Source organism: Dendrobates tinctorius, unplaced genomic scaffold, assembly GCF_039654945.1.
Source record: "Dendrobates tinctorius isolate UK_male_01 unplaced genomic scaffold, ASM3965494v1 ptg000445l, whole genome shotgun sequence".
In the NCBI taxonomy this organism is placed as follows: Eukaryota; Metazoa; Chordata; class Amphibia; order Anura; family Dendrobatidae; genus Dendrobates; species Dendrobates tinctorius.
In genome coordinates, this window is record NW_027362107.1 from 1,077,501 (window position 1) to 1,092,158 (window position 14,658).

General features: G+C 48.6%; 1 protein-coding gene across 1 annotated transcript in view; it reads right to left on the reverse strand.

Annotated features, from left to right (window-relative positions):
* Positions 1-14,658, reverse strand: part of LOC141077384 (uncharacterized) — a 143,312-nt gene that overhangs the window by 86,211 nt on the left and 42,443 nt on the right. The window contains exons 3-4 of the mRNA XM_073564284.1: positions 2,840-3,166; positions 1,526-1,630 (exon numbers count right to left, since the gene is read on the reverse strand). Coding sequence (XP_073420385.1) covers positions 1,526-1,630; positions 2,840-3,166 — 432 coding nt within the window. The remainder of the gene's footprint in view (positions 1-1,525; positions 1,631-2,839; positions 3,167-14,658) is intronic.

A 14,658-nucleotide genomic window follows, 5' to 3' on the forward strand; every position in this document is an offset into this window, starting at 1 on the left:
CATTATTTCAGTAAATTAGAATAATTCACAATAAAACACTGTACAGGCTCATAAGTGTTTATAAAGGTCCTTAGTCTGTTTCAGTAGCTCCACAATCATGGGGAAGACTGCTGACCTGACAGATATCCAGAAGGCAGTCACTGACACTCCACAAGGAGGGGAAGCCACAAAAGGTCATTGGTAAAGAAGCCGGCTGTTCACCCAGTGCTGTATCCAAGAATATTAATGGAAAGTGGAGTGGAAGGAAAAAGTGTGGTAGAAAAAGGTGCACAAGCCACCGGGATAACGGCAGCCTGGAAAGGATTGTTAACAGAAGACCATTCAGTAATGTGGGGGAGATTCACAAGGAGTGGACTGCTGCTGGAGTGATTGCTTCACACCACACACAGACGTGTCCAGGACATGGGCTACAAGTGTCACATTCCTTGTGTCAGCCACTCATGACCAATAGGCAACGCCAGAAGTGTCTTCCCTGAGCCAAGGAGAAGAGCCGGACTGTTTTCAGTGGTCCTAGAGTCTGGAGGAAAAGTGGAGAGGCCACAATCCAAGCTGCTGGAGGTCTAGTGTGAAGTGTCCACCATCAGTGATGGTTTGGGGAGCCGTGTCATCTGCTGGTGTAGGACCACTGGGTCAAGACCAAAGTCAGCGCAGCCGTCTACCAGGACATTCTAGAGCTCTTCATGCTTCCCTCTGCCGACAAGCTTTATGGAGATGGAAATGTCATTCTCCAGCAGGACTTGGCCCCTGTCCACACTGCCAAAAGTACCAATACCTGGTGTACACACAACAGTATCACTGGGCTTGATTGGCAGCAAACTCGCCTGACCTTAACCCCATAGAGAATCTATGGAGTATTGTCAGGAGGAAGATGAGAGACATCAGACCTAACAATGCAGACGAGCTGAAGGCTGCGATCAAAGCAACCTGGGCTTCCATAACCCCTCAGCAGTGCCACAGGCTGATCGCCTCCACGCCATGCCGCATTGATGCAGTAATTGATGCAGAAGCAGCCCCGACCAAGTATTGAGAGCATTTACTGATCATACATTTCAGGAGGACAACATTTCAGATTTTACAATCATTTTTCAAGTTGGTGTTATAAAGTATTCTATGTTACTGAGATAATGACTTTTGGGTTCTCATTGGCTGTAAGCCATAATCACCATCATTACCAGAAATAAACCCGTGAGATAGATCACTCTGTGTGTAATGACTCTACAGAATAGAGGAGGGTCACTGTCTGTATTGGAGAACTGAAATAAATTCACTTTCTGATGATATCCTCATTGTGTGAGAAGCCCCTGTAGTTCTCCATATTGAACTGAACATCTGTATAAAATATAACCTCAGGACTTGGTCCCTGGTTACACTGGAATGGAGGTATCAGGCAGGTTTCCCAGTCAGGATGTGGTCACTGGTTATACTGGGATGGATTATCGGGCAGGTTTACCACTGGTTATAATCCATTCTACCACTGCTCCCCCAACCACACAGGCCTCACTGATCTCCCAATCTTAGGCCTCACCTTTCTTCACCACTTCATGGTAAAGGAGCCCAAAGAAGAGGATCACCGTAGCAAGTAACGTCCCGACCAGGGCTCCAACAATTGTTCCAGAATTATTTCTTCTTTCTGTAATCACAAGGAATAACACAAAAGATCTATCAACAGCGTGAGGACTTCAGGCATCTGGGGACGCTTGTACCTACATCTGGATATGTGGCCTGGTGCAAATCAGGAATCTGTAAGGCCCTATACACACAGAGCTGTCTCCTGTGTATAGACTGGTGGGGAGGGTGACTGTCCGGGGGTCTTCAGTTATAGTGCAGATGACGATGTAGTATCCAGTGTGTCCCCCTACTCACCAAAATATGCTTTAGCCCAACTTCAGCCCTGGTTCTAGCTATAGGTAGGACATCCCTTTTACTATCTCTTCTAGTTCTAGGGGGATCTTCTCCTTTTCTAGCAGTATATCTGGATTTCATCTCACTCCGCATCTTAGAGTTTGAGTCCAATTTCTCCTGCAGCTTCGCAGAAGGAGTGTGCCCCTGGGCCCCGACGTCTATCTCAAGGTTCCCAGGCCTGCAAAGGGGACTCGTGTGGAGGGGTTCTCTATCAATCCACTGCCCCGAGGTTCTGGGCTCATGCTGTCCCTAGCAGCTCTGTCCTGAGCCTGTCACTTGTCACTGCTCAGCACTCACTGGCCCTATCACTTGTCAGTTCCCCCTGCCAAACTGGTCCGGCCATTACAGTTAACCCTGTCTAAGGTAACTGCAACCCCAGTGAGTGTTACTCTTTTATAACATACATGAACCTTAAATACATTTAACCCTGACACCATCAGCTCTACCACTCTTATATGGTGATGTGGGCGGGCTTATACATAGAAAGCTGCCACACAATGGAGTGGGAGGGGTTATACATAGAAAGCTGCCAAACAATGGTGTGGGCGGGGTTATACATAGAAAGCTGCCACACAATGGAGTGGGCGGGGTTATACATAAAAAGCTGTGACAGAATGATGTGGGCGGGGTTTTCAAGGCTCAGTATTCAAGCAAAATGACAGCGGGCAGCCCAGAAAGTGATATCACTGGAATCAGGCTCTCGGCCTCTACATCATGCCTCTGTCAGATTACATAGCAAAATCTCCTGACAGATTCATTTTAGGAAGGTGCCGTATTATTTATGAGAGGAATTTTGCAGGTTGTACATTTTGCAGTTACTATTGGAGATGACCTAGAATATCGGCCACAGAAGCCGATGCTGGTGAGGTCTCCGGAGCCTCTGCCCACACCTGACACACATTACATTTCTACATTTTGGGGAGGATTTAGGACTCACCTGTGACCGTCAGGGTGAAGTTCGTCATCAGCTCCTGGTGCAGAGACCGGTGCGTCACCAGACATGAATATTTGTAGCCGGCATCCTGCAGGGTGGGATACAGGGTCAGGTGACTGGTGACATTGAACGTCCCGTCCGGGTTATTGACGGCGTCACCGGTACAGGTTCCTCGCTCCAGGGCCACGCATCTCGAATCTTTCTCATGTCGCACCCAACGAATAGTAACATCTTTAGGATAAAAGTTGGTGACTTCACACAACACGACTTTCTCACTTCCCAGCTCCACAGTGACAGCATCTCCAGGCGTCAGGACAGCGGAGGGCGCAGCTGGAAAAAATAATAACTTCTCTAAAATCTAAAGACTGTTGCATCATACAGTATGTAGAAGAACATATTCAGAAATAATAGCTAGTGATGAATGTCATAGAAGAATATTCAGGATTGAGAGTCCTCAGTAGTTGATACCTTTCAATGGCGAACTGAAAAGATGGTAACACATTGCAGCTTCCGAGACTACTCAGGTCTCTTCACCAGGCAAAGACTAATACAAAATCTGAAGAGTCACATATTTATATACAACACAGCACAGAAATAACACAATAGATAAGACAAGAGACATGAAGCAGAATTGTCATTATGGGAGAGGGAGAAACAAATATTGGACCAGTTCATAGATAAGGAGTCTGGATGTTTTATTGCCCTCTGATTGGGGTCTCCTAATGTGTTGTGTGATGCCCCCACACGGTGTTAGGAGCAAATTCCTTAATTGATATAAAAAGACAAATCCATGCGACACAGTCATTCCTGCACTGAGAGTGTCAAAGGTCATCATGAGCTTGTACTCCCAGACTCTTCTCTCTCTCTGAGATGTGAAGTTACCTTTCAATGCCAGTAATTTCATATCCATGTTGCTGTGATCAGGGATACAGAAATGTTTTGCTACAGGTAGATCCATTCTTTTTTCTCTTATTGTGTGACGATGAGAATTCATCCTTGTTCTAAGCTTTTGCCTGGCTCCCCCACATACACGGAAATTACAACCTTTACTACAAAAAGATGCCCGATCACAATCCATATTTCCAGCCCCCCCACCGCTGTGCTTTAGGCAGCCCCCAAATCTAAGAAGCATCATTGTCAGAAGCTCCCTGTCCTCTCCTACAGCTGCAGGAACCTTTTCTTGCAACCAGAAAAAAAAATGCAAAACCTGTCCATTTATAATGACCACGGACAAGATAAAGACCCCAACTCACATCAGGACTACAAGATCCCAGGTACTTTTAGCTGCATTACATCTAATGGGGTGTACTTAATTATTTGTACTAAATGTCCAACTGGGGGTCTGTATGTGGGGGAGACCGGGCAAAAGCTTAGAACAAGAATGAATGCTCATCGTCACACAATAAGAGAAAAAAAAATGGATCTACATGTGGCAAAACATTTCTGTATCCCTGATCACAGCAACGTGGATATGAAATTACTGGTATTGAAAGGTAACTTCACATCTCAGAGAGAGAGAAGAGTCTGGGAGTACAAGCTCATGATGACCTTTGACACTCTCAGTGCAGGAATGACTGTCGCATGGATTTATGTCTTTTTATATCAATTAAGGAATTTGCTCCTAAGACCTTCTGGGGTCATCACACAACACATTAGGAGACCCCAATCAGAGGGCAATAAAACATCCAGACTCCTTATCTATGAACTGGTCCAATATTTATGTTTCTCCCTCTCCCATAATGACAATTCTGCTTCCCGTCACTTGTCTCACCTATTGTGTTATTTCTGTGCTGTGTTGGTTATAAATATGTGACTCTTCAGATTTTATAGGCAAAAAAACACGGCACTCCAGAGAAAAAGGAAGGTTGTTTGGTGCTCAAGTAAGGTTTCCAACCCATAAATATGTACAAAAATACTTGGCACTCAAAAATGAAGCAGCAGTATATTCTTTATTTAGCATCCAGACAGAAATAGACTCATATCGTATGAACGTTTCCGGTCCAACAACGGACCTTCATCAGAAAGGTTTTTTGGTTTCTTTTGGTAGAAAACTGCAAAAGATACCGGTAGGGTGATCGATATCCTTAGGTGGTAGCAAAGTCTGTGCTGCTGGTATTATATAGAGGCTGGAGCACGAGTCTATCTGGTTGGAATTAGATAAATGTGACTGGATAAAGCAGGGCTACAGGAAAGGGTTAACAGCGCTAGGGGTGCAGGCTCTGCAAACAGATACAGCGCTTCGTGCCCGCAGGAGGAATCCAGGGTGCCGCCGCCTGAGGACTCTCCATTCTGAATATTATTCTATCTGCTGGCTAACACGGTACAGAGATCTACATCTTTCCTGTATAGAAAATATTAGAAATCCTTGTGGTCCCTCTTGTCCCTGCTCCTCTTCTTCTTTCATCAACCATTTTCCTGAGGAGCTGGGAGCCGGCGATCACACCTGTCTTTATGTAGAATGGCATGGCCTCTTCTGTCCGGGTGACTGAGGAGGACGTCCATTGTCCCCACAGTATTATTAGGGTCTGAAGTGGATCAGAGAAGATCTCGTACCTTCTTCAATTTACTGGACTGCATTTACAATAAATCAGCAGACAGTAAGTCTCCGGGAGAAAATATGGAAGATCGGAATTTCTACCCATCCGATATTAATGAGACGTACATTGTCGGCACCGGGATAACTGGGCAGTCATACACCTATATTCTCATCATTATAACCCCCCACCAAAATGCCCCAAATCCATAGGGGCCATAGAACCCCCAGCAGCTCGGCCATGTTTGGTCTCTAAGCGTAGTTAAACCCCGATAGAAAAGATGACCTCAGTCTCGACCTTCTGTGATCGCTCTATGAGGAGCTATCACATAAAATGGGATTTCCTAAAATTCTGACGGGCCAAGAACAGCCCACAACCGGGACCTTGTGAGGTCATCAAAGGGGAGTGTTTGTGGGACTCAGGGTCTGATAAAAGATCAATCCCAATTATGATTACATGTCCTGTATGCAAGGACCCCATCTTGACGGCATAATCGGAGCGCTCTCCTTCGGCTAAACTGAATCGTCTCTGTGATCGGTGCAGTCAGTTCTCCTGATAATCCCTTTTATTTTCTGTAACTCTTTATACCGTATTGTTTTGTCCCCTTGTAAAATCTTTTGTATATTTTTCATAAATGCTGCCTCACTTTGGATTAAATATAAAGTTTAATAGTTCTGTTCCTTTTTTTCTGCAAACTACGCCTCAACATGATAGCTACCGTTTAACGGTATCCAATCGACCGAGACAGATTATTGGTGGCAGCGGGTAGTCTGGGGTTATCTGAAAGTTGGCTCTGACCATACCGGGGTGTGTACATGTGACACCCCAGAGTCCGCTTGTCACAGTGACATCGCCTCCCTCTAAGAGGTGAAGTCATGCTTGGAGGCAGAAAGGGACCCCATGCCAGGTAACATAGATTTGATCACAATTTCCTGCTGCAAGTCAGAAAAGGGAGATGCCTTATAAATTCTGGCCAGCAGAGGGGGTTGGTGAGTCAGCTAGAAATCAGCTGAGGGAGTTGTCATGGAAACGAAGCAGCGGTGAGCTGTGAGGAGAGATGAGAGTTAAAACGTGAGGTAAAGAGATCTTTCTGGAAGATCCTGTCAGATGAAGACAGGGAGCTGATCTAAGAGGAGATGAAGACAGGCAGCTTATCTGTGAAGAGGGAAAGGACAAGAGCAGAGACTGAGAGACTCTAGGGAAGCTAAAATACTGCATATAGCAAACCCCTGAGTGAAGCGCTAATAAAGAGAAAAGGGACATCAGAGTCCTAGGCTAACAGGAGCTGTACACCCTGATAGCCGAATCTGAAAGTACAGGGGATGGTTCCTGTGCACATTGAACACCTGAGGGCACGGCAGCGGATAAGGAGCCCGGGGCCGACGGTGAAGAGAACGGTACCCGTGGAATAGGCTCACGCTGACAGCCGTGCAGGTTAGTGAAACCATCACGAATAGAGGGTTGCAGCATAGTTATATACAGCGGAGACCCACACACAAAGCGCAGAAAGGAAGGTCCTAAATCCCCACCTGGCAAGGTGGATCCCCTGAATGCCTCCAGGCGAGCCGGACTCATTCCATCACCTGTATGTGGTACTCCGGACTGCAACCAGTTACCAGTAAAAGGTAAAGACACTGCTCCTCTCTGTGTCCTCCTCTCATTTATCTGCACCCCAACGTTTACAGCCATTTTTACTATTAATTTAACATCTTTGCCCTGGGACTACAGCCCTACCTGTGGAGAGCTACAACATCATAGCTGCGCCCAACATCCATCCCAGAGAAGCAACACCGCAGCGCTGGTCACCTCTGACCAGAATACCACAGGTGGCGTCACGTATTTCACCATCTATAAACATTATCACAGAAATACCACACAACTTTCCCCTATTTTATTACTGGACGCCTCTGGGCCACGGACCGGGTCGCTGCCGCCGTGACACCGTCCCCCATGGAAGTCGACGGGCCCGGTACCGAGTACCCCCAGGCCCCGCGGGGCGCTCTAACTGGCGTCACGAACAGGATTTAGAGAGCCTAGCAAAGCTGGGTACTGTGCGCCATTGACTTTATTAAATTGTGTGCTAAAGACTTTACTGACCTTTCAAATAACCGCCATAACTGCGTCACACAGCACGTGCGAGCAGAGAGGGGCGTGCAATTGTGGAAGGAGCCAGAAATCGTGACGTGAAGCCCCTGCCCGCGCTCTGACGTTAGTGAAAAAGCAGGAAGAAAATGCCCAACGCGGGTGAAGATTCAGCGGCGGTCGCAGCCTCCATAATGCCGCTATCAATGCCATATATACCAGGAGCGGCCCGGTTACCTCAGTACTCAGGGGAGGCGCACACCCTGAGCGATTTTAAAGAAAGACTCTGTAGTTTGTTCCAAGTGAACCCCCTGTCAGAAAGCCAAAAAGTCCATATCCTCATTGGCCAGATAACTGGTGCGGCCCAGAGGGAAGTGAAGTCCGGGCCGACACTGATAAAGGGACTGTCCAACAAATCCTGGCCAGGCTGAAGGACACTTTTGATACCCGCACTGCAACACAGATAAAAATGAGATTATTTGGGTGCAAACAGAGAGTGCAGGACAGTATACGGGACTATGCCCTTAACCCCTTCCTGACATCCGACGTACTATCCCGTCCATGGGACCCGGGCCCCTATGCCCATGGACGGGATAGTACGTCTACCGCGATCAGCGGCGCCCACGTGGTGAGCGCCGCTGATCGCGGCCGGGTGTCAGCTGATTATCACAGCTGACACCCGGCACTATGTGTCAGGGGCGGTCACGGACCGCCCCCGACACGTTAACCCCTTGCACACCGCAATCAAACATGATCGCGGTGTACCGGGAGTTAAAGGGAAGCATCGGCAGGGAGGGGGCTCCCTCCGTGCTTCCCTGAGCCCCCCACGGCAGCGCAATGTGCAGCGCTGCTGCGGGGGGCTCCTTTCCTCCAGGCCCCCGAATCCAAGATGGCGACGGGGGCCTTCGATGAAGCTGGCTTCCTCAGTGCCTGCAAAGCGCAGGCAAGAGGAAGTCTTCTTCAATGCCTGTGACAGATTGCTGATGTGTCACAGTGATCTGTGATGTGACAGATCAGCGATCTGTCACAGGACAGTGATGTCCCACCTGGGACTATGTAATAAAGTAAAAAAAAAAAAAAAAAAAAAGTGTAAAAATAATTTAAAAAAAAATCGCCAAATAAATTAGTAAAAAAAAAAAAATATTCCCCAATAAATTCTTTTTTTGAAAATAAAAAAAACCCAAAACAATAAAAGTACACATATTAGGTATCGCCGCGTCCGTAACGACCCGCCCTATAAAACTGTCCCATTAGTTAACACCTTTAGCGAACCCCTTAAAAAATAAAAATAAAAAACGAAGCAAAAAATAGGTATTAGACCTACCGGTAATGATGTTTCCAGGAGTCCATCCTGACAGCACCATGGAGGACGTCCTCCTCCTCCTTACAGGGACAGGAAAGCACACGAGAGGTTAAAAGGCCATGTCCCACCCCCTTTCCCTCAGTGATTTGACAAGTACCACAAGGTGGATGATACTAGAAACGGTTTAATGAAACGATCATATTACAGCATATGACATAATACATTGCAGTATAACACAACCGGGAGGGAACTACCCGTGCTGTCAGGATGGACTCCTGGAAACATCATTACCGGTAGGTCTAAGGCTACTTTCACACATCAGGTTTTCGGCGTCAGGTGCGATCCGGCGTCGTGCCGGAGCGCCGGATCCGGCAAATATTTCGTAAAACCTGATGTGACGGATCCGTTTTTCTGCCGGATCCATCTTGTTCTTGACAGACAAAACCGGATCCGTCTCATCCGGTTCATCCGTTTTTCGATCCGTTTTTCGACGGATTACGCCGGATCCGGTTTTTAAAAACACCCCTTGTGGCCTTCCGAACGGGATTGGCTACTGGAAAACTATATATAGCGTGTTCCTACAGCCCTTCTTTGACAGGTTGTAGAGGAGAAAGTGCAGGTTGGAGAGAAGAGCAAGTTACTGGCGAAGATGGATGTTGTCATTGGAAATATTTTGAAGAATTTGGCGGATTTTACAGCGGAGGCGAATCGTTTGAGGGTGATTGTTCTGGAGAAGGAGAGAGCGAGACAGCAGCGCATCAGGCATCGTAGACGACGTTTGTGGATCCACCCCATCACAGCCAAGAGAATGACGCGTGGGGTCTATTCTACACTCTGCATGGACCTTCAACGAAACCCGGATACATTTTTTGGATATGTTCGGATGAAAATGGAGAATTTTGATTACTTGGTGGAGCGCATTGCACACCTCATAAGAAAAGCGGACACCTATTGCCGCTTCTCTGTTTCACCCGCAGAGCGTCTGATGGTGACTTTAAGGTAAGCCACATTTATTGGATGTGATCGCATCAGAGCACACTTTCACTGCAATCTTGTTGGTGGTAGTTTGCATCTCCAAGTGTTAGAGCTGAGTTTTGGTATGTAATGCTGTGTAAGAATCATGTGGGAATAGTGGATGAGGGCAGGTATATCTCGCCCAGATTCCTTTCCTATGTGGCCTAGTCTGGTCAGTATCGCACCTGCTTACTAATGAATAATGGGAGGTGGATATAAAAGGATGCCAGGTGGTTGTGTGAGTGTCTCAGCCTGGGAACACAGAGAGCCTGTCTGTGTGAGAGACACACGTAAGTGAAAGCAGTGCCCACTGCAACTGTGGTTTGGCTGGACGGGAGAAGCCCGCCAGTTGGTAGTTAGGTTGTCCATTGTTTAGTTAGTGTCGGACAGGCAAGGATTTGTTTTATGTTTTATTTCCTTTTGCATTGCTTTCACTATTAATAATCCTGACCCAGGGTCAGTTACACCCGAATCCCAGCTCTGCGCCTGAGTTTCATGCGGAACGCACGTGACCTTTGACCCCAACAAAGCCGATCCCGGAGTGTTTTATCACATTGTGGTGGAGAACGCGGGCATCACGTTGCAAGCATGAGCATGGAGGACGTGGTGAAAGCGCTGGTACAGTCCACCGCCCTCCAGCAAGAAGCTAATCGGGTGATGATGGCCCAGCTGAAGGAGTTGGTGGACATGACAGCTACCGATCGTTCGCTTCTCCAGCAGGTGGCGCAGCGCCTGGCAAGCCTACAGGAGGTTAATCTGGAAGCCGAGTCGAGAGTGATTCACGTGAGTCGGTACTGGCAGAAGATGACGACCGAAGATGACGTCGAGGCATACCTGACCACGTTTGAACGGACGGCGGTGAGAGAAAAATGGCCGAAGGCACGATGGGCCGGCCTGATTGCCCCGTTTCTTTCCGGTGAGGCCCAAAAGGCGTATTATGACTTGGAACCTGAAGCTGCGCAGGACTTTGACAAATTGAAATCCGAGATCTTGGCCCGGCTGGGAGTGACGACCGCTGTCCGTGCACAGAGAGTGCATCAATGGACTTAACAGCCGGATAAACCACCGCGGTCCCAGATGTTCGACCTGATCCACATGACGAAGAAGTGGCTACAACCCGAGGTGTTGACAGCGCCAGAGATAATCCAGAGAGTCGTCATGGACAAGTACCTGAGAGCTCTACCGCCATCCCTGAGGAAGTGGGTAAGCCATGGAAATCCTACAACGGCAGATCAACTGGTGGATCTGGTTGAACGTTACTCCGTGGCGGAAGGACTCCGAGACGACGCTACCTCACCTCGTTCTTCATCGTCTCCACGTGGAACCGGTAAGACTGTTCCAGGGAGTAGGGGAGATGGAAAAATCCCTAAGACAGTGGGGGAGGAAAACGGGACTGCCCGCACTGCGAGGCCGAGAGTAACTAACTATGGTCTAAGCAAGGGGCCTGTTAGGTGTTTCCGCTGCCAAGAGATGGGACATATTGCTGCGAACTGTCCGGTCACTACTGAACCCATGCAGTGCGACGTCACAGACTCTAAAAACCGCATGTCTATGGTTGCACGGGTAGTGAGTGTGAATGCCGGTCAAAAGGATGTGGAAAAACACTTGTGTGATTTAACTGTTGATGGCAAAAATGTGGTGGCATTGTTAGACTCGGGAAGTGTGGTGACTCTGGTGAAGGCCAGTCTGGTGTCAGCCCCGACTGGACCATCAGACAAATTTTCTGTAACGTGTGTGCATGGAGACACCTGTTCGTACCTCACCACGGTCATATGCATTACTACTTCCTATGGGTCTGTGCAACATAAAGTGGGACTCGTCCCGGCGTTATTGCATGATGTTATCCTGGGCCGGGATTTTCCCCACTTCTGGCAATTGTGGGAGAATCAGTTGATACCCCCGGGTAATAGTGTACATGATTCTTCTCCCAGGGCGCGTGTGGGTCCCGAACCCCTGGAAGAGGTCTCCCCGGAAGACTCTGGGGAAGAGTATGCGGGAAATGACCTGCAGTTCCCGTTTTCAGTCATGGCGGGTGATACGGAGGAGACCGGGGAAGAGGAGGAGGCCGACAGCCGTCCACCTGCCCGTTTGCCGGATTTAGAAGTTCAGAAAGATGACTTCCAAAGCGAGCAAATAAAGGATCCTACCCTTTCTCAGGCTAGGACAAATGCAAAAGTGATAAATCGGGTACCCGTAGAACCTGGCTCTAGGCTGGCATATCCTTACATGGTTCTGGAGAATGATTTACTCTATCAGATAGAGAAAAAGGAGGAAGATACGGTGCAACTATTAGTCGTGCCAAAACCCTACCGGCGGCAGGTGCTGGACCTGGCCCACGGACATGTGATGGGAGGTCACCTGGGAGTCCAGAAAACCACCGAAAGGATATTACACTGTTTTGTTTGGCCAGGCATGCATCACGATATTCGAGTATATTGTGAGTCTTGTCCTGACTGCCAAGCCTCTGCACCTAAGCCCCGGTTCTGTAGCCCTTTGGTACCCCTACCTATTATTGAAGTCCCGTTTGAGAGGATTGGGATGGATTTAGTTGGGCCCCTTCCCCGGTCTGCACGTGGACACCAACATATCCTGGTCATCTTGGATTATGCCACTCGTTACCCAGAGGCCATCCCTTTGCGTAACACGGCCACCAAGACGATTGCCAAGGAACTGGTGCATGTGTTTAGTCAGGTCGGTATACCGAAACAGATACTCACCGACCAGGGGACCCCCTTTATGTCCAGGGTAATGAAGGAGCTCTGCCGGTTGTTACAAATCGAACCGTTACGCACATCCGTGTATCACCCTCAAACAGACGGGTTGGTCGAACGGTTCAATAAAACTCTGAAGCAGATGCTGAGAAAGGTGATAGACAAGGATGGGAAGAACTGGGACTATTTACTTCCGTATTTGCTTTTTGCCATCAGGGAAGTACCCCAGTCTTCCACGGGATTCTCGCCTTTCGAGTTATTGTACGCCCAACATCCTCGCGGACTATTAGACGTTGAAAAAGAAACCTGGGAGGGTCAGATCACTCCGTTTAAAACAGTGATAGATCACGTCACACAAATGCAGGAGCGTATTGCGGCTGTTATGCCTATCGTCAAAGAACACATGATACAGGCCCAAGGAACCCAAAAAAGAATCTATGATAGGGGCGCCAAGATCCGTACGTTTGCACCCGGAGATAGGGTGTTGATCCTGGTCCCCACGGTGGACAGTAAGTTCCTGGCAAAGTGGCAGGGCCCCTTTGAGATCAAGGAAAGAGTTGGTGAAGTAAATTACAAAGTATACCAGGCAGGTAAACGGAAACCTGAACAGATTTATCATGTAAATCTGATAAAGCCCTGGAAGGATCTGTCTGCCTTGTCAGCGGAGCTGGCCCGTCCCGTCTGCTCACATACCGTACCGGAGGTACGGGTTGCAGAGACTCTCTCGGAGCGGCAAAAGACTGAGGTCAGGCAGTTTTTACTTCACAACCAAAAATTTTTCTCAGAAAAACCCGGGCAGACTACGCTAATGAAACATGACATCGTAACGGAACCTGGTGTCACTGTTCACGTGAAACCCTACAGAATCCCGGAAGCGCGCCGTGAAGCCGTTTCCCGAGAAGTGAAGTCAATGTTAGAGTTAGGTGTCATTGAGGAATCGCACAGTGCTTGGTCCAGCCCGATTGTGTTAATTCCTAAACCGGACGGCACAATCCGGTTCTGCAATGACTTCAGGAAACTGAATGCGGTCTCAAAATTTGATGCCTACCCTATGCCCCGGGTCGACGAGTTAATAGATCGGTTAGGAAAAGCCCGGTATATTACGACCCTAGACCTAACAAAGGGGTATTGGCAGATCCCTCTGGCGGAGGCTGCCAGAGAAAAGACGGCATTTGCTACGCCGGAAGGTCTATTTCAGTATGTGTATATGCCGTTTGGACTGCACGGAGCACCAGCGACCTTCCAGAGACTGATGGATCGAGTCCTGAGGCCACATAGGCGGTACGCTTCGGCCTATTTGGACGACATTGTCATTTACAGCTTGGACTGGGAGACTCATCCCCAGAAAGTACAAGCTGTGATTGACGACCTGTGGGGGGCAGGTCTAACCGCGAACCCCAAGAAATGTCACGTCGGGCTAGAAGAAGCCCGGTATTTGGGGTATGTAATTGGGAGGGGTGTTGTTAAACCCCAGGTTGATAAGATTCAGGCGGTTCAGGACTGGCCACAACCTGTCAACAAGAAGCAGGTGCAAGCCTTCCTGGGGATCGCCGGCTATTATCGCCGGTTCATACCCAATTTTGCAGCCATCGCTACCCCCCTGACGGATCTTACAAAAGGGAAAGACTCCATCATGATTAAATGGAGTTTAGCGGCTGAAGAAGCCTTCCATGGCCTAAAACGGGCACTTTGCTCTCAGCCCGTACTGGTGACTCCGGACTTCTGCAGTGAGTTTGTGGTACAAACGGATGCCTCTGATACCGGTATCGGGGCCGTACTCTCACAAGTGAGGGACGGAGTGGAACACCCAGTCCTCTATCTCAGCAGGAAGCTGAATAAACACGAGCAAAGGTATGCAGTCGTGGAAAAAGAGTGCCTCGCCATTAAGTGGGCTCTAGAGGCCCTCAAATATTACCTGGTGGGCCGAAAGTTCAGGCTGATCACTGACCATGCCCCTCTCAAGTGGATGCACTTGAACAAGGAACGGAATAGCCGGGTGACCCGGTGGTTCCTTGCCCTGCAGGCCTACACTTTTACGGTGGAGCACCGCCCAGGGGTAGAGATGGGGAATGCAGATGCCCTGTCCCGAGTGCACTGTTTGGCAGGTGTCATTGCTCGACCGGAGTGGTCTGAGCAGAGGGGGGGATATGTGAGAATCATGTGGGAATAGTGGATGAG